Here is a 16888-nt window from a genome sequence, read left to right as displayed (position 1 = left end):
GTGCCGCCGGGGAGAATGAGGATTGGAATTGTAAGATGATCCCATTGGATGTCCGATAACGGAGAGAGGCTAGAGGCTAAAAGAGTTGTGTAAGTACCAACTTGCCAGGGACGCAAAACAGAGTGCATCGTATTTCTTTTTTGTATTATTACATGTTTTTTTACAGCGGTATCCTGATATATAGTCCGTTTGCAACCGTTGAGGGCTCAATTCCCGTTTTGCCGAAACCGCGACCCGTCCAGGAGAGTCCAGAGAGCAGCCGCGGACTATTTGGAAGCAGCTTCGCTTTTTTTGATCGCTTTTTTGAGCGCCTTCCGTTGTTTCTTGGCATTTATTTTCGCCAACCGCTCCTCCTTCCGTCGTAAGCCTGCTATTATGCGGCCCCGCCTCGCGTCGCCGACCTCTGGAAGTCCCTGCGCGATTAGGGCATGGAATCCGGCTCTCTCTGCCAGGACGAGTCGCCGGTGGTTCTTGCGCGTGAATTCCTTGGACTTGCGGACGATCGCCTGCGCATCTCTTTGTACGAGGAACTTACGGACCCAGGCTTCCACCTCATCGACGGGATCGGGGGTGTCCGGGGAGATGTGGAGCTTCTTCCGGGCAACCAGCCTCTGGCGGTCCATAATCTCCACTCGCCGCCGTTCCTCGCGGGGGTTACGATATAAGAACTGGTGCAGGTTGTTGTTGATGATCCACCAGCGGAGCTCAGTGTCTGCGCGCCTCGGCCACCGTTTCCCGTTTGCGGGGTCGGGGTTTTCCGCCACGTCGAATTCGAGTTGCTGTCTCTTGAACGAGGCAAGAATCATGACCCTCTTGTGTGCCGCGAGTGGGCCTATCTTATGTAGCGCCTTCAGTTCCTCGAAAGGGACTTCGATATTCGCTGGCACCTCCCGTAACCTGGCCTCCTGTGCCAAGCGTACCTAATCAATTCGCAAGCTGTCAGTAAGGAGACATTCGTAGAGCTTGCGGGGAACATGGATGTATTGCCTTTTTCATTGCAGCCAAGTGGAGCTGTGCCATTGGGGGGACTGGTGTCTCTCCAACGCCCGGCCCGCCTTGTCGGTTTGGTGTCTCTCCAAAACCCGGCCCGCCTTGTCGGTTTGGTGTCTCTCTAAAGCCCGCCTCGCCTTGTTGGCCCGGTACCTCTCTAAAGCCCGCCTCGCCTTGTCGGCCCGGTGCCTCTCTAAAGCCTGTCTCGCCTTGTCGGCCCGGTGCCTCTCTAAAGCCCGCCTCACCTTGTCGGTTTGGTGCCCCTCTAAAGCCCGCCTCGCCTTGTCGGCCCGGTGCCTCTCTAAAGCCCGCCTCGCCTTGTCGGTTTGGTGCTCCTTTAAAGCCCGCCTCGCCTTGTCGGCTCGGTGCCTCTCTAAAGCCCGCCTCGCCTTGTCGGTTTGGTGCCTCTCTAAAGCTCGCCTCGCCTTGTCGGTTTGGTGTCTCTCTAACACACCTCTCGCCTTGTGGGCCTGGTGTCTCTCCAACACCCGCCTCGCCTTGTTCTTTTCCTTTTCCTTCACTCTCCCCTTCCAGTTTTAGCACCAGAGCGTTGAGCCTTCGCTCCAGAGCCTCTAAGCTCCGCTCCTTTTCCTTCAACTCCTGTTCCTTTGTCGACAATAGTTCCGCCTCCCTACTCCTCGCTTCCGCCTCCCTGCTCCTGGCTTCTGCCTCGATGCCACTAGCCTCAGATCTGCTTTCGCTTGCTACGGCGGCCGACTCGCTCTTCTCCCGCCACTTTGCCGGTGAAATTTTGTTGTAAAACATCATCAGGGGATCCGCAGAGTAGGATTCTTCTGCGGGAGCGGCTTCTTCTCGGGCGGGGGCTTCTTTAGGGGACCGCAGTTTCCTACCCCACCCCCCACTGTCTGATAGGCTGTAACGTAGCGGGAGTGGTGAGGGGATTCTGTCGTTGGGGCTAAACATGTATCGGTGGATGCTCGGTTCGTGGCCGTCCTTGTTGTACACGACTCGGCGTTGCTCAACCTGGTCGGGCTCCGATGTGTTTGGCTTGTCCGCCTCGTTCGGCGGCTCTCGCTCGGGCCATGGGGAAGTGGGTTCGGTGAGCTCGGAGGCCCGGGGTTTTCGTACTTCGGGAACAGAGTCCGAGCGTGTATTTTTATATAACGGCGCTGTGTGGTAAATGGATCGACGGGTTGGGGGAGCGGACAGCAGTTGTGTTGATGTTAGGCAGAGCTGCCGTGTTATTGCGTGCGGATTGAGGACACCCCGGTGGCAGGGCACCGGGAAGGAACGCATTTTTAGGGAAACGAGGGGGCCGCGAGGTAATTGTCGGATAAGCTTGTCTCGGTGAGCGCGGCGCAAGTCAAATTGTCAAATTGAACCCCTGGAGGTTTTTGGGACTTTTCCACTCGCTTATCTTATCAGTACCGATGTAGTTACCCACCTGGGTAGTCGCCAAGACAAGGTTTACACTATGATGCCTCGCCGTGCCTGGCGAACCTGGATCGGTCCATGCAGGTCTAACCATAAACCATAATCAAGAAGATGAGACGGAAAGACAACTTTGCAGAACCGTGACAGTCATTGGAGCTAGTAGGAGGCTGGATACCTAGGTAGGCAAGGTAGGCCGTTAATGACAGTACTGAGGATCTCATTGGGAATTCCTCGGTTGCCAGATGCTGCCAGCCGTCGAGGCGACCCATCGCGCTGTTAGCCGCGAATGGACAGGATCGGGACAGGGCCCGACAGGTTCGTCATGCATCAAACCTGAAACCACCCACCCAAGGCCTCGACCGCCTCAGCGGGCGGCAACCCTTTCCCCCGCATTTTCTAAAAGTGGGAGCCATGATTGTGTGGTTGGTGGTTGTTATTTTCATGTCCCTTGGATTCGGCTGTCAGCTGCAGCAACACCTACCGGGTAAGCCAACGGTTTGGAGCGCCGCGAATCTGCAAGCAGGCGCTTCCGTGTTGGCCACCATGACCAGGCTCTCAAGGGATTTTGTCGGCGTGGTGCCCGTCCCACTAGAGATGAGTTGCCTCTGTGCGAGGTCTCTTCTCAGTGGCGGCCTCCCTCACTTGATCAGCTTCCACGAAGCACACAGCCTGCCATCTTCTCCACTGATCTCCGGCTTTTGTTGCTGGACACTTGGCGGGAAACGTCACCAGGTGGCTCGTGTTCGGGGAAATCAGCCCTCCTGCCCTTGTCTTAACTACCTAGCCACCAGGGCATCGTTGCGATTGTGTTCTATTTTTGACCGGGAACGAGTAATTTTCTTTTCGTCTCGTCCATCGGCCTCCCTCTGTTGAAGTCAGCAGGTCGATGCAAATCTATCAACAACCTCGAACACCCAGCCCAGCCCCATTGGGCCCGTGTGTTGACTTGACTGCTCGGCTGCTGGGTTGAGATCCACACTTGACCCAAGATCCAGAAGCACCACCCACTCCACTGGCCAGCAGCCCGGCCCTGGCAAATCAAGAAACACGCGTACGTCTTGAAATATTCAGGCCACTTGCATTCCATAACTTGCTGCTCCCGTCCTGGCCTGGCCACTTCTCATTTTCAACACCATTCCCGACTCGACGGTGCAACCAGACTTTGTGCTCGTTGTTTGCGACAGTGCGACCCAAACGGGACTTCTCCAAACTTTCGGAGGCCCCTACACCCGCAACCCCCCGAAACACCTTGCGGGTCTGCAACGGTTAATTTCTGTTTCCCTGGCCTGGCCCTGCTTCACTTCGCTCGACTTGCGACATTACCGTCGACCGACGTTCGTTTTTCCACACTACCTAGCACCCGTTGCTAAATTGTCGTCCGATCACGACCATCGCTTTTCCCAACACACCATTTAACCCGGGAGATTTGCGTTTCGGTGCTCTCGAGAGCCCGGGAAGCCCCCAAACAAGAAATAAAAATGGCAGCCAACGATTATTACCAGCAAAAACCGCTACCCGATGCGGCCGGCCCGGGATACGACAGCAGCCGGCCAGCACCATCCTCCTCCTCTGCCTACTCTACGCCCGCACCCCCATACAGCTCGCAACCCTATCTCGCTCCCGGGGACCGGCCGACCCAAGGCACATCTCCTTCACCCTTTGAAACCGTCTTCGACGACCATGTATATCCCGCAAGCACACACCAGCCCACTCCGACGTCAAGCATGCACCGATTAAGCCACCAAGACACTGGCTACCACGGCCATTCTCCCGTTTCGCCCGACGACATGTACGGTCGTGCGACCGACAACATTCCCCTCCAAGACCACGCCCAGCGCGTGCCGTCGAAGGACCCGGAAATGCAGGACCACGTCTACGACGCGTCGTCGAAGTCGAAGGCTCGCAAAGGGCGCGTGCGGTTTGGCGAGCTCGGCATGTTGGGTTCCGGCCGCAAAAAGATACCGTTCGTCGTCTACTTTTTGACCATTGTCCAGGTCGCTGTCTTCATCGGCGAAATTGTCAAGAACGGTAGGTAGCAAGCGCCCCCCACCCCTCCTCCCCTCTACTTCCCCTGCCATTGAGCGAGTCGTTAGCTCGGTAGGACGCAGAAGATTAACGACCCCCTAGCTACCATTACTGGCTCCCCCATCATGATCAAACCTTCCTTCAACCCCATGATCGGTCCGTCTCCCTACGTCCTCATCAACATGGGCGCCCGCTTCGTCCCCTGCATGCACAACGTAGACGGGATTCAGAACGCCGATGCGACTGAGTACCCCGATAAGAAGCTACCTTGGCCGTGCCCCAACACTACCACCCTCGACGACAAAGCTCCCGAGAATCACTGCACCCTCTCCGAACTTTGCGGCTTTGGCGGCGTTCCGGAGCCCGCCTACCAAGTAGGCACCCCGCTCAACATCCAGCCCGCCCCCAACCAGTGGTTCCGCTTCATCGTCCCCATCTTCATGCACGCGGGGCTCATCCACATCGGCTTCAACATGCTCCTGCAGCTCACCCTCGGCCGCGACATGGAGAAGTCCATCGGCTCCATCCGCTTCTTCCTCGTCTACATGTCGGCCGGCATCTTCGGCTTCGTCATGGGCGGCAACTACGCCGGCACCGCCATCGCCTCCACTGGCGCGTCGGGCTCCCTCTTCGGCATCATCGCCCTCACCCTGCTCGACCTGCTCTACTCGTGGAAGGACCGCGTCAGCCCCGTCAAGGACCTGCTCTTCATCCTGCTCGACATCGTCATCTCCTTCGTGCTCGGCCTGCTCCCGGGCCTCGACAACTTCTCCCACATCGGCGGCTTCCTTATGGGCCTCGGCCTCGGCGTGTGCCTGCTGCACTCCCCCAACTCGCTGCGCCGCCGCATCGGCGACGACGTCCCCTACGCCAGCTCCCACGTCAGCGGCGGCTCGGCCGCCCTCGGCACCCCGCCGTCGTTCGTGAGGAACCCCGTCGGCTTCTTCAAGGGCCGCCGCCCGCTGTGGTGGGCCTGGTGGCTGATCCGCGCCGGTGCCCTCGTGCTGGTGACCGTTGTGTTCATTCTCTTGTTGAAGAACTTCTATGTGGATCGCGCGACGTGTGATTGGTGCCGCTATTTGAGTTGTTTGGTAAGTCTCGCCCTTTTTTTTTCCTTTTCGTGCCCATTTTCCCTTCTTTCGGGAGCTTGTGGCTAATACGGTGCCCGCTTCTAGCCTGTGAGGGATTGGTGCGAGGTTGGGAACTTGCAGTTATAAACATCTCCGAGGTGTGGCGTGCGCACGCGCGCGCGCGTCACTGCAATTAGAACTTTGCCATCGTGGCATGGTGGTTTGGAGATCACCACGCCGCTTCAGCTTGTCACTTTCTCCGCGCTGAGTTGGTCTTGGTTTGAGCTGGTTTGGGAAGAGAGGGGTTTCAGGGCGGAGGGCATAATAGGCTCAAGTTATGCATAGCAGCGGCGTTTTGGGATTTGGCTTTGTTCCATTTGTTCCACTATTTCTTTTTTTTTTTGCCTTTCACCTCGGCGGTTTTGGGGATCATCTACTCGGTGGCGGCGGCGGCGGTTGGACTCGCTTTGTGCATGGCCAGGATTAATGACGTCCCGCGTTGGTATTCTGTTGCGTTTACCCTCCAATGTAATCGTATTGTGATTGTTGGATGATGGGTTAGAAGGCCGTGTTAGAGAGGACAGGTCAGAAGGATGGGAAGAATAGAGGGGCATAGGGATATCGGGTTAAGATGCGTTAGTTAATCAACCTGGTGCTTCCTTGGACCTTTTATTTGTCTTAATGGAATGTTGCGAGATGTGAAGATGGAGCTGCTGGGTATAAAGAGTGATCGTGGTGTGGTATATGGTACAGTTCATGGTACAAATCTATCGCCCAACAGTATGGTACAATCCGGGTGGATGTCCGCCTCTATTTACTCCTTTTTCGGCCCATCCTCATCCACATCCTCACGCGCATCCTCATCCTCATCCTCATGTCCATTCTCCGTCTCTTCCCGCGCAGCTCCAAACACCTGCTCATACGGCAGCGGCTCCAGGGAGCCATAGACATGGACGGGCTGGCCGCGCTGGCGCTTGTCCTCGTCGCGACGGAACCTGCGCCCGGTCGTGCTGTAGCGGTCCAGGCTGCCGCGAAACATGTCGTACCAACGGTCGCGCTGGTCCCCTTGCTCCGGGTAGAGCAGGTTCTTGCGCCGCTTGAGCACCATATTGTACAGGTTGTGTGCCCGCGCCGGCTTGACCTCCTCGATGGCGTACTCGACCTGCCACTTTTGCTTGGCCGTCAGGTTCTCGGGCCGCTCGACGTACTTGCCGTCGACCTTGTTGCGGATGGTGAGGATGAGGCCGTATAGTTCTTTGTTTATGGCTTTGGTCTCGCTGGGGATTTCGGAGTCGGCTTCGGCTTCGGCTTCGGCTTCGGCTTCGGCTTCGGCTTCGATTTCTGCTTCGGCTTCTGCTTCGGCTTCGGCTTCTATGTTTGTTTCTGTTTCTGCTTCTGCGGAAGAAGGTGTTGCGTCTTCGGACGGTGTGGCAGGAGTTTCGGTGGTTGGCTCGGGTGCCACGGAGTCTTCCGATGCGGCGGCCGACGTCTCCCCCGCCTCCGTGGCTGACTCGGCGGACGGTGTTGCCAACTCTTCAGACGTCGTGGCAGGCGGCTCATCCTTCGGCTCGGCGACTTCGGTCGGCTCGACCGGCTCAGCTGTCTCCGCCGTCTCGGCCTCAGTTGGTTCCACCTGCTCCCCAGGCTGGACCACCACAGTGCCCGTCTCAATGACACCGTTTCCTACGCCCTCCTCAACCTTGTCCTCTCCCTGTGGCTGCTCCGTGAGCTCCAAGAAGATCTTCTCGACCTTCCGACGGCTGGCCGCGTTTTTCGGTTCGTCTTCGTAAGTGATGTCCTCATCTTCGCTGGCTGGGTCCCGCCGCCTCCTGGGGATCGTACGGATCTCGGCCGCCAGCTTGACAATCAGGTCTTTCAAGGTAGGCTCGTCGGCAGATGAGTCCTCGGTTGCGGGCGTTTGCTCATCCTCTTCGGGCTCCTCGCCCGACTCCTCGTTCAACTCCTCGGAGGGCTCTGCTGCCTTTGAAGTGCCAGCCGACGTGGCATCAGTTTCCTCGACCGAATCGGGAGGCTCAGAAGATTCCTGGGCTTCGGGAACAACGCGGCGGGCGTTGCTGGTAATCGCCTCGAGGAAGGCGTCGACGTAGCGCTGGGTCTCGTCGGGGGCCGTGGTGCGGAGGAGCCCGCTCTCCTGGAGAGCATCCTCGATGGCCTCGCGGACAAAGGTTGTGCCGTGCTCCTCGTCCTCCAGCTCATCCTCCACTTTGCGCCTCACCTCCGTCCAGGCGGGAGAGGTGGAGATCTGCTCGGCCCCAGCCTCGTCGATATCATGTTCGTCGCCTTCGTCAACAGCCTCTTCTCCGTCCTCTTCCCCCCCCAAGGCACGCGACCCCCCGACAATGCCCATCATCTCGCGCTCAAATTCTTCAACCTTAGCTTGCGTAGCGCCTTGGATCTCCTCAATCTCGGCTGGGGTGACCGGCTTGGCGAAGATGTACATGAAGGGCGTATTATCCCCTCGTGTCTCAAAGTGCAGGCGCAGTGATCGGCCGGGGTACTTGGCTGCGGCCTTGTCCAGAACCTTGTTGAGCAGATGGAGACTTAACTTGAACTCGCGGTCACCCAGAGTTGTGTCCTCCTGGCCGTGCAGCGAAAGGTCCATCTCCGGAAGGGGGATGTATTGGAAGCCAAAGATACGTTCCGTGTTGTGGTAGGCAACGAAGATGCCGTCCATGCGGCCCATGCGGACTTGGAGCGAGTATTTGAGGAAAGCGGAGCGGATCATGTCGTAATACTCGCGCTCAAACGACTCCCACTGACCGAAGCGGCTGCGGATCTCGTAGCCCATACCCTTGTAGGGGTCGCGGGCATCCATGCGGATAGAGACGACGGCCCTAGTCTTGAGATCGAACATGCCGGTCCCAGGAAGCCTGGGGTCGTAGGCGTCGAGCTGGGACCGCATCATGAAATCGCCCAAGGTGGTGTAGTGATACGACTCGGGGCCGTTGCGCTCCTCCTCGGTTAGCTGGTCCGAGTTTGTTCGACGGTATTTTTCAAACTCTTCTTTGGGTAGAGTCAGGAACTTCTCCATGGATTTGCCGAGCATGCTCAGGACGTTTGCGGTATCAAACTCCTTGTCGGCATCGATGGCGTACGTGCCATCTTTCCAGTGTAGGAAGGTGGCGGCGGGGGCGCGCATAATGCGAGTGAAGCGGTACGAATCGATCTCGAAGTCCTTGGACACCATAGCAGGGTTGATGGGACGCCAGGACGAAAGGAGGAAGTGGAAGTGGGCAAGAGTTGAAGTCATGCTCGAGGTCGAGCCTGTGTACTTCTTCTGGTGCTCGACGGCTGTCTCAATGAGGACGTTGTCCTTGGAGGACGTGACGTATTGTTTGATAGCGTCGAAGTCGAACTCTTTGATGGGCATGATGCGCTCTAAGTAGGGATCGAAGTTAAAGACCCGGGAGCGGGGATCTTGGATGTGGTAAACACCTGGGTTGAAGAGCACGCGGTCCAGGCCGTAAGCTAGACTAGGGACAGGTGGCTGTTCCTTTTCCACCGGGGTTAAATCGATTTTATTGGCATCGATGCGGTTGACAACGAAGTCGGAAGACTTCTTGCCGCTCGTTTTGGTGCCGGCGCGAAGCGATGAGACCTTGGCCTTAGGGCTGCCTTTGGAAGCTTTCTGTGGTGATGAAGAAGCAGCCTTCGGCTTAAGTGCCCTCCTAGTAGCTTTCCCAGACGAGCGCTCCTCCGGCACCGGTTCCTCCGCTACTTCCTCGTCCCCCTTTGGCCTTCCAATACCCAAGGCCTCTTTCAAGGTCTTGCCTAACCGGACCGGTTTCTTTTCCTGTGGCGTATCTACCGGTGGACTCTCGATCGGTACATGTGCGACGCCCTGTGTAGCATCCCCCAACTCCTGGCGGAGGACCTGCTTCAGCATGTAAAGAACGCCTTCGAGCCTTCTGTCGCGGCCCGGAGATTTCTGTATTTCCTCAACCTCAACGGCAGGTTCATGTTTGGTTTGAGAGGGCGAGCGGCGGCTGTCCTTAATGTCCTTCAACAAATTCAAGGTTTCGAGCCAGATCTGTTGTCTAGCGGCGGGCGAGTCCGAGGATGGCGTCAAAGCGGATGAGGTTGACTTTGAAGGCCTGGTTGATTTTGAGTATTTAGCTTTTGAAGGTTTCGTTGGCTTTGGAGTCGTGGGTTTCTCGGAATCTTTGTTGCTCCGTTTCCTGTAATCTTTCTTGGTTTCTTTCCCAGAATCACCCTTGGCCTGTCTCTCGGCCCTTTTCTTGGGCTTTTTCTCTGGGCCCTTCTTAGCCTCTTTCTCGGTGATCCCTGACTCTTGCGGTGGCTCTGAGGGCTGTGCGGGCTGATCAATGGCCGACGGCGACGAGTAGTGGCGTACCGCACAAATTTTTGCGACGGCACTCGGGAGCCTCGTGGCACCGCTGGCAAGGAGCGCGCGACATGATAAACATATAAGATGAGTTCTCAGTGCGCTACGCCCTTGGCTAACCAGTCGCAACATGGCAATACACTTGAATTGGGGATCGGGGTCAACGCCTAGCGTTTTGGTAGTGGTGATCCAGGACCGAATCTTATCTAGAATAAATTCAGACGCGATCTCTGCACTAAGAGCTTATCGCGATTGACCAGGGAGGCCTGACCCCTGTAATCTGCACTTTTTTCTCCACTTGGCTCAACGGGAGCGGACTTTTATTCCACCGAGATGGAGGGGTTGAACCTACCACTCTCTCTGGCCAAAAAAGCCGAACTCCAAAGTAGAGGTGTCAACGGAACCTTCGACTAGCGGAACGGAAAGAACACCATTTAGAAGCCTAAAGTCTTCTTTTCCTTTTCTTTACCTTTTCTTTTCCTAGTTCAGGTTCTTTTACTTCTACTCTTTTCTTGATTTCTGCCCCTTTCGAGTTTGGCTTTTTTTGGCCAGAGGGAGCCTACTTACCCAGCCTGCCAGCATGCCAAACATTTCCCATTCCGACATTGTAGAAATGGTTGCTGTGTCAGGTCAAGCTTCTCCTTCGTACTTCACCACGGTCAACAAAAGCCCAGCTGCCTCACCGACGCTAAGAAGCCAATAATCCAATAGTTCACCATGGCCTAGCCATCTGGAAGATATTTCATGTTCTCTCTCACAAAATCCACCTCTATTGGAATCCACTCTCATTCCACGCATCTTGGGGAGCCACTACACGTACGAGCCCTCCCCTCTTTGCCCATCATAGCACGTTTTTGGTACTCATGTAATCCTACCGTACCTCCCAGATATCCAGGCTTCGCGTCGACGATGGCAGGTCGCCAGACACCGGTCAACCTTAGGGGTCGATCGGGACATTTTCCAGGGAGCGAGACGATGGGGGGTGGGGTGAAGGCGGCATACCGGTGACTAATGCATCTAGGGTTCAAGAGCGGGACGTGGAAGACAAAGACAGCAGACCGAAATCTCCAAGCGCTGTATCCTCGCGGGGCATCGCCCTCGACGGCACGGGGGGAGGTTCGGGACCAATTGGAGTGACACGCTTCGTGATACATACCCTTTCAGCGGCCCGTCGACCCCCATCTTTACTAACATCTTCCGACGCGGCCTCTTGATATATGAAGTTCCCACGTGCGACGAATGCCACTCGCCCAATGGTACCGTTACGCGACGTCGGTGCATGTGGAATCCAGCCGCCTGGGCTCGCTTGAAAACCAAACCGAACCTCCCCCAAACCTTTACACCCCCAACGTCCCCCAAATCACAACTAGATATCCAAGCGGGATGAGTTCGACACTCGGTGACTTAGTCCGGCGCTGGACCCGTCTTGCCGCCCGTGGCGGCACATCACAAAGCTGAAGCTAGACAGGGCCGCCAACGAAAGAACGACGCTTGTTCTGGGGAGGAGGAACTTTCGGCGCGTGTTTCGTGGGCATCGAGTCCAACTCAGCCACGCCACGAGACATCACGTCCGTCCACGCCGTGTCGGCCGAGAGAGCAGAGATAACGTTTTTGGTAGGGGCGGGAGCGCGCCCTCCCGTTGCAAGCTAGGTCCCCCCGGATGCCATCTCAACCGGACTCGTCCCAATCGGACTCATCCCTTCAACTCCAAAGGAGAAATCTCGGGTGAGCCAGGGGTATGGACGATGACGTGCTCTGGGCAGGGACATTTATGGTTCGTGATAGGGCTGAGAAAGAAGCAACGACATCTCACCCTTCTTTCCTTGCTCACCTCAGCTGGAGCTGACCCGGGCATCTTGATCCAGCTGTCTCACTGGCGGATTTAGTCCACATTGGGCAGACATCTCCCGTGTAAGTGGTGCGGGCCGGGCGCCGATGGCTTCGGTGCGCTTATCTATTCGTTATCGCGAACCAGGTCATGATAACAAATGCTTGCTTTCTTTCTACCCCTGTCTGCCGCACATTCATTCCCAATCAGACACGACCAGCCAGGTCGCTTTTGGTTCTCCCTGTTCTCTGACGTATTTTTCGAGATTGTCCCCCAAATGCGCTTGCGGCGGCTGCTTGGTGGGGGAAAGAAAGTGGCCAGAACCCTCTTCCGACATGGACGGATGTGGAATGCATGGGCTCCGCCGTGCTCATTCCACTATCACATCACCGTGGGAGGTGGGAGGCCTTCCCCCTCCGTCTTGTGACTTCTTGTTGTCCGTTTGCTTGCTTTCTCCCGGTGCGGCGGCTCGCCTCTGCGTTTCACGACGCCCGGCGTCCGATGGTCAAAGCCGTTGGATCTGGGCCCGGCGGCACAAATCCGTACGAATCGGGCGAACATGTGTTACGTCCGCGCGCTGCCATTTGTCTGCTCCTGTTACCCCACGACAAGGGGTATCGTCCCATTAGGTAATGGTCTACTCAGCGCAACGCCTCCCAAGACGAGGCGGCGGGATGCACCCGTTCGAGGCTGAATGCCAATTTGACCCCACTGCACCGCACCACCGCGCGTGTCCCTTGAGGGCTGCTGACGCCAATGTTTGTGATGCTCCCAGTCCTGGGCATCTGGTTCCGATCTCGATCAAGAAACGCCACGTTGGACAACGACAACGGACGACACTTGTCCGCAAAATTTACGTGCTCGATATGGATGGTGCACGGGGTGTCAACCATTCCGAGACAAAGCACGCAAGGAACGCGCCGCCCTATCAAAGCTGGACGACTTCCCAGAGACGTGTGTCAAACGGACTTGGGGTCCGAGCCTGTCGTTGGTAGTTTAAAGGGTTGCGTGTCTGTCACAGTCCGGGAGATGGAGCCCTTGTTTATGTATATAATACACAGGTAACTGCGGCTGGTCCAGAGGGCCACACTATTCGCCCACAGCACCGCCTGCACGTATGCTGCCCAAAAGCATAATGTGGTACCATCCGAGGGGCCGCTGCAGCTTCACCTCTCGCCCCGTGTCGCAGCATTTCGATGTTGCATGCCTCCCGTGCTCCCCTGATGGCACGGCGATTGGCCGGGTTTAGGCCGGGTACTCGGTGTTGGATGGCGACCAAAGGCTCGCAAATCACGAAACGGTTTGCGCGCAGCCGGCCCCAGCACGTTATCTGTTTGGCCGAAGGCGTGCGCGCGCATGGCGCCCACAGGTTTTCTGCCTCGCTCACAGACCTCCCTCACGGGCCTCGTCGCTGCAGGCAGCTGTGGGAAGAAAGAGACAAGCGAACCCGAAACCTGCCGGGGCCACCGCTACTCTGATACCATATCTCCCCCTTATCGCGATATGGCCGCGCCTCAGAGCGTCAGGGCAGGCATGGCTTGCGTGCCAGCCATGCTGCGGTACCCGATTAGTCGCAGGGATCCGAGGCGGGAAGCCACTTCTTGGTTGCGAGACGGTTTCTTCTCTCGTCGTTCAGAGATCTCCGGTCCTCCAACCGTTGACATCCAGTGAATGGCTCGATGGCTAGGTGCGGTAAGCTCGGAGAGTAATTGTTGCCTCATTCGGCAGTGGTTCAAAACTTGGTCCAGCGGACTTGGGCGGCGTCGGTCGCAGGAGGTCGGCTTTCCCTCCCGTTCCCACAATATGTAGGATTGCTCGGTTATGACTGCTGTGCGACAGGATAATCGGCACATCAGCCGACAGCATAATTGCGCCAGTAGCTGGCGCAACATGCCGCAAAGAAAAAAAATTATGAGCAGTCGAGGGAGATTGAGGCAAAGACAAATGACGGGTGATGAGTCGGTTTCGAGGTGCAAGAGTCATGCAAAAGCTGTGGTCTGTGAGACTGGGAGGCGTGCGACGGCACGTCACTCAAGATAACCAACCCAGGTACGAGGTATGGGATGGGAGGAATCGGAGGTCTCAGCTTGCCCTGGTCCGTGGAGCCCACCTTATCTTGCAGCTGCCATCGGCAGCACCAAGATTGCAAACAAGCTCACATCTCGGGAACGGAAAAGGCGTTCAACAAAGGGGGCTTGAATGGTAAAAAAGATCAGATCCAAATCGCGGCCGAATGGGAAGAGTCCCAGGCCGCCAAAATCTAGGAGGGAGGCCTGATGCAGGAATCGGGGTCTGGGGATTCCTGCCGAACTTCTAGAATCATGCACCGTGTCGATGTGCCTTTTTTTGTTTCTCCCCGGCGTTTATGCCCAGAAATGTGAGCCAAGATTTGTCGGCTCGCGGGGCTGCGTCTGGAACGCCGGCTAGCCTGCAGCCTCAGGCAGCAAACTCTTTCTTATCTTGGACCCCCACAGACGGCCGCCGGGTTGGTCGCTGCTTGCTCCATGTGGCATCCCTCGAGTCCCACTGGGGATCCCTGTCAGATCGGCCCTGTTGAGAAAGTTTCTTGTTGGCCCACAAGTTCATCGCAAATGCCAAAGCGACAGAGAAGGAGAGCTCCCCTGGCCCGTAACGGGCGAGGACCCTGCTGGCCTTGCTGCCCATTTTGGGACAAACGGAGTCCACATCCCACCGGCGGGGGGATTCTGGGGAACAGGCAAAGAAAAAAAAAAGGTTTCCAGGTTGGGGAAGCAGGGCTGTTCATCCAAAGAGCCTGGCACGCCTGGCCATGTGCAGAGCCGGCGCCGTCTCTTTCGGTCATTGACACACCAAGCTCCGCCGCTGCGCCCACCTTTCGCACAGCGCATGGTTGTCCCTCTCCACGTCCCGCCCACGCTTGTCGAAAGGCTTTTCACACAATGCGCTCGTCCGTTCCCACTTGATCCGCAATGTATTACACACAACATACTACGGTACGGTGGAATCTCCACCGGCCAGACCGCCTTCGCACATCCTCCGTCAGATCGCGAGGTGCTCTGCTTGTTGTACATTGTACACGTTTGTGTATTCGTGCATGTAGGAATGTACGAAGCGCTTCGCCCGAGCTTTGGCAGTCAAAGACAATTGTCACGTCACCTGGCGCCATCGCAGCGTCGAACGGGGGGTTCCAAAGAAAAAGGTACGACGGCCGCGGGAAGTCGTGGAGGGGCAGCGTAGTGCCACATAGGATGGAACCTCCCCACACGGGAACTCGACCCGCGGCGTCCCCGGTACCTCGCTATTGGTAAGGACCCGCTGCCATGGCCTTCAGAAACGGCTGGGTACCTCTCTCGCCCGGCAAGCAATTTATCTTGCTCAAATCCTAGCAGCCGCCGCTATCTATACTGGGCGGACTGGGTATCTCTTGGGGCCTTTTCCGTCCTTCTTTTTCTCCGGCCCACAACCTCGCCAACCGCGGCGCTGCTTTTTGTCTTTCTTCCTTCCTACTTTCCTACTTCCTGCATCCCGTGTTTTCCTCGTCGGGTCGGGCGTCTTCTTTCCCTTTCCGCGGCTCCATACAACATTTAAAAGTTACCCGCTCCCAACGCCGCTGCGACCATCAAAGTACCTGACCTTACCAAACAATTTTCGGCTGGCCGTTATCGGGAGCGTCCGCACTCTCTCCACACAAACCTCGGAACGTTATCTCCATACCTACGCTACCACGGGAAGCTGCCGCTCTGCCGCTCTGGGCAGATCAGAGACCTAGGGATCCTGCAACCGGTTTTGCCTTGCCTATCAGCAACCTTGAGACACTCGCTCGGCTTGCATCTCTCGGTATCAGATACCGCCAGATCTGGGACCGCAGCCACCCCCCAGCATTTCACCGAGGATTCCCCCTTCCTCTCCAACCAACCAAACAGCCCCGCCTCCCTTCCTCCCTGGACCCGTCCTAAATCGTTTATCAGTCGGCCATTCCCCTTGCTACCTTGCCTTGGGCCCTGATCGCATCATATTGGCGCCCGATAGCAAACCCACCGCTGCTGTTTCCGGGCCTCAGTCACACGACATATCGGCTTCCACAGAGCCTCTCAAGGACCCTGACGACCAGCCCCATCTCTCACACGTAACTCCCGGTCCCCGCCCCCGCTGCTTGTCCCGTGGCCAAGTGTCTCTGGCTCCGCCGAAAACTGGGGTTAACTGTCGACGAGCACGGCCTACTTCACCGCTGCCCCATGGATATATCCCGGCCAGTCCAGCTCCTGACTGCCATGTGTGATTTCCGATAAGCCGCCGTCGTTGGGTCGCTACTCTCTCTCTCTCTCTTTCTCTCTCTTTCATCTCTTATCTCTCTCCCTCCCGGCCCTTTATTTTATCCCATCTTCACCCTTCGGGACACCAACCTACCACCTACCACGGACCCATCAGCCAAGCTGTTTCCTCACCAACAGCAACCTGCGGCCTCAGGGGCGCCGCAGGACATATCTCGCTCTCAGGCAATAATCACCCCTCTCATACCCGAGATGTCGGTACACTCGGGCTCTCCGTCACCGTTGCAAATGGCAGCCAACGGCCAGCCGGACGAAGCCAAAATGCCTCAGGGGCACTGCCGATACATCCTGCTTCATCCCGAGGTCAAAGGCCGGAGGTGTGCTTGCGCCAATTTCTCGCTCAACACCGGCATCCCCGGCGCAACCTGTGAATGTGGACATCTGGCATGTTTCCACAACAAGGAGCCCGAGGTCTCAACAGACCAGAAGCAGGAGCTCGAGCTACTGAAAAGGCGGCTGCAACAGCTCGAAGAGCAGATGTCCAAAGGGCAAGACGACGTCTTGGACAGCGTAATCAGCAGGCTGAACGAAGTGGAGGACCACTTGGAAAAGAGCAAGGAGGAGGTCGGCGAGCAGATCAAGGGAGCCTACCGAAACGTCAGCATGAGCTGGCGTTCCATCGAGCAGGCGGAGCGCCGGACTCAGCAACACGATGAGCAGCTCCGTCAAATCTACGATAAGCTCCGAGATCACGACGAGCAGCTCGATAGAGTGCACGCGGGCCAGCTAGAGCTCCGAGACGCCGATCTCAGCCTGGAGGAGCGCATCGAGAACCTGACCGAGACGTTAGAGGAGGAGGAAGAACTGCGCCTGTCAGCGGCGCTAGCCGTGCGACCGCCACGGAGGAGGTCGACATCCGACGCATCTCGCCCAAACGTCCCTTTAGGCCCTTTAGGCGTGGGGG

At 57.1% G+C, this 16888-nt stretch overlaps 6 protein-coding genes across 6 annotated transcripts in view; 3 read left to right on the top strand and 3 right to left on the bottom strand.

The window, feature by feature from the left end:
* Positions 1–266: 266 nt before the first annotated feature.
* Positions 267–2035, bottom strand: CHGG_02618 (uncharacterized protein; the record flags this gene model as incomplete). Its single annotated transcript, XM_001229133.1, has 4 exons — positions 267–920; positions 1236–1410; positions 1607–1856; positions 1975–2035. 4 exons carry the CDS (start codon positions 2033–2035, stop codon positions 267–269), a joined length of 1140 nt encoding a protein of 379 aa, XP_001229134.1.
* Positions 2036–3863: 1828 nt separating this feature from the next.
* Positions 3864–5627, top strand: CHGG_02617 (uncharacterized protein; the record flags this gene model as incomplete). Its single annotated transcript, XM_001229132.1, has 3 exons — positions 3864–4413; positions 4513–5501; positions 5586–5627. 3 exons carry the CDS (start codon positions 3864–3866, stop codon positions 5625–5627), a joined length of 1581 nt encoding a protein of 526 aa, XP_001229133.1.
* A 667-nt stretch (positions 5628–6294) lies between these two features.
* Positions 6295–11028, bottom strand: CHGG_02616 (uncharacterized protein; the record flags this gene model as incomplete). The annotated part of the gene is made up of 5 exons (XM_001229131.1): positions 6295–10052; positions 10199–10256; positions 10414–10466; positions 10667–10854; positions 11003–11028. 5 exons carry the CDS (start codon positions 11026–11028, stop codon positions 6295–6297), a joined length of 4083 nt encoding a protein of 1360 aa, XP_001229132.1.
* A 2002-nt stretch (positions 11029–13030) lies between these two features.
* On the top strand, positions 13031–13345 carry CHGG_02615 (uncharacterized protein; the record flags this gene model as incomplete). The annotated part of the gene is made up of 1 exon (XM_001229130.1): positions 13031–13345. The coding sequence occupies one exon, from the start codon at positions 13031–13033 to the stop codon at positions 13343–13345; it is 315 nt and encodes a 104-aa protein (XP_001229131.1).
* Positions 13346–14110: 765 nt separating this feature from the next.
* On the bottom strand, positions 14111–14338 carry CHGG_02614 (uncharacterized protein; the record flags this gene model as incomplete). Its single annotated transcript, XM_001229129.1, has 1 exon — positions 14111–14338. One exon carries the CDS (start codon positions 14336–14338, stop codon positions 14111–14113), a length of 228 nt encoding a protein of 75 aa, XP_001229130.1.
* Positions 14339–16176: 1838 nt separating this feature from the next.
* The window catches only part of CHGG_02613 (uncharacterized protein), a gene marked incomplete at both ends in the record, with an annotated part of 1748 nt that continues 1036 nt past the window's right edge, over positions 16177–16888 (top strand). The window contains one exon of the mRNA XM_001229128.1: positions 16177–16812. Coding sequence (XP_001229129.1) covers positions 16177–16812 — 636 coding nt within the window. The remainder of the gene's footprint in view (positions 16813–16888) is intronic.

The sequence above is a fragment of the Chaetomium globosum genome, genomic scaffold (assembly GCF_000143365.1).
Source record: "Chaetomium globosum CBS 148.51 scaffold_2 genomic scaffold, whole genome shotgun sequence".
NCBI classification, from domain to species: Eukaryota; Fungi; Ascomycota; class Sordariomycetes; order Sordariales; family Chaetomiaceae; genus Chaetomium; species Chaetomium globosum.
Note: the sequence above shows the minus strand (reverse complement) of the source record. Positions and strands in the feature narration are given on the sequence as shown.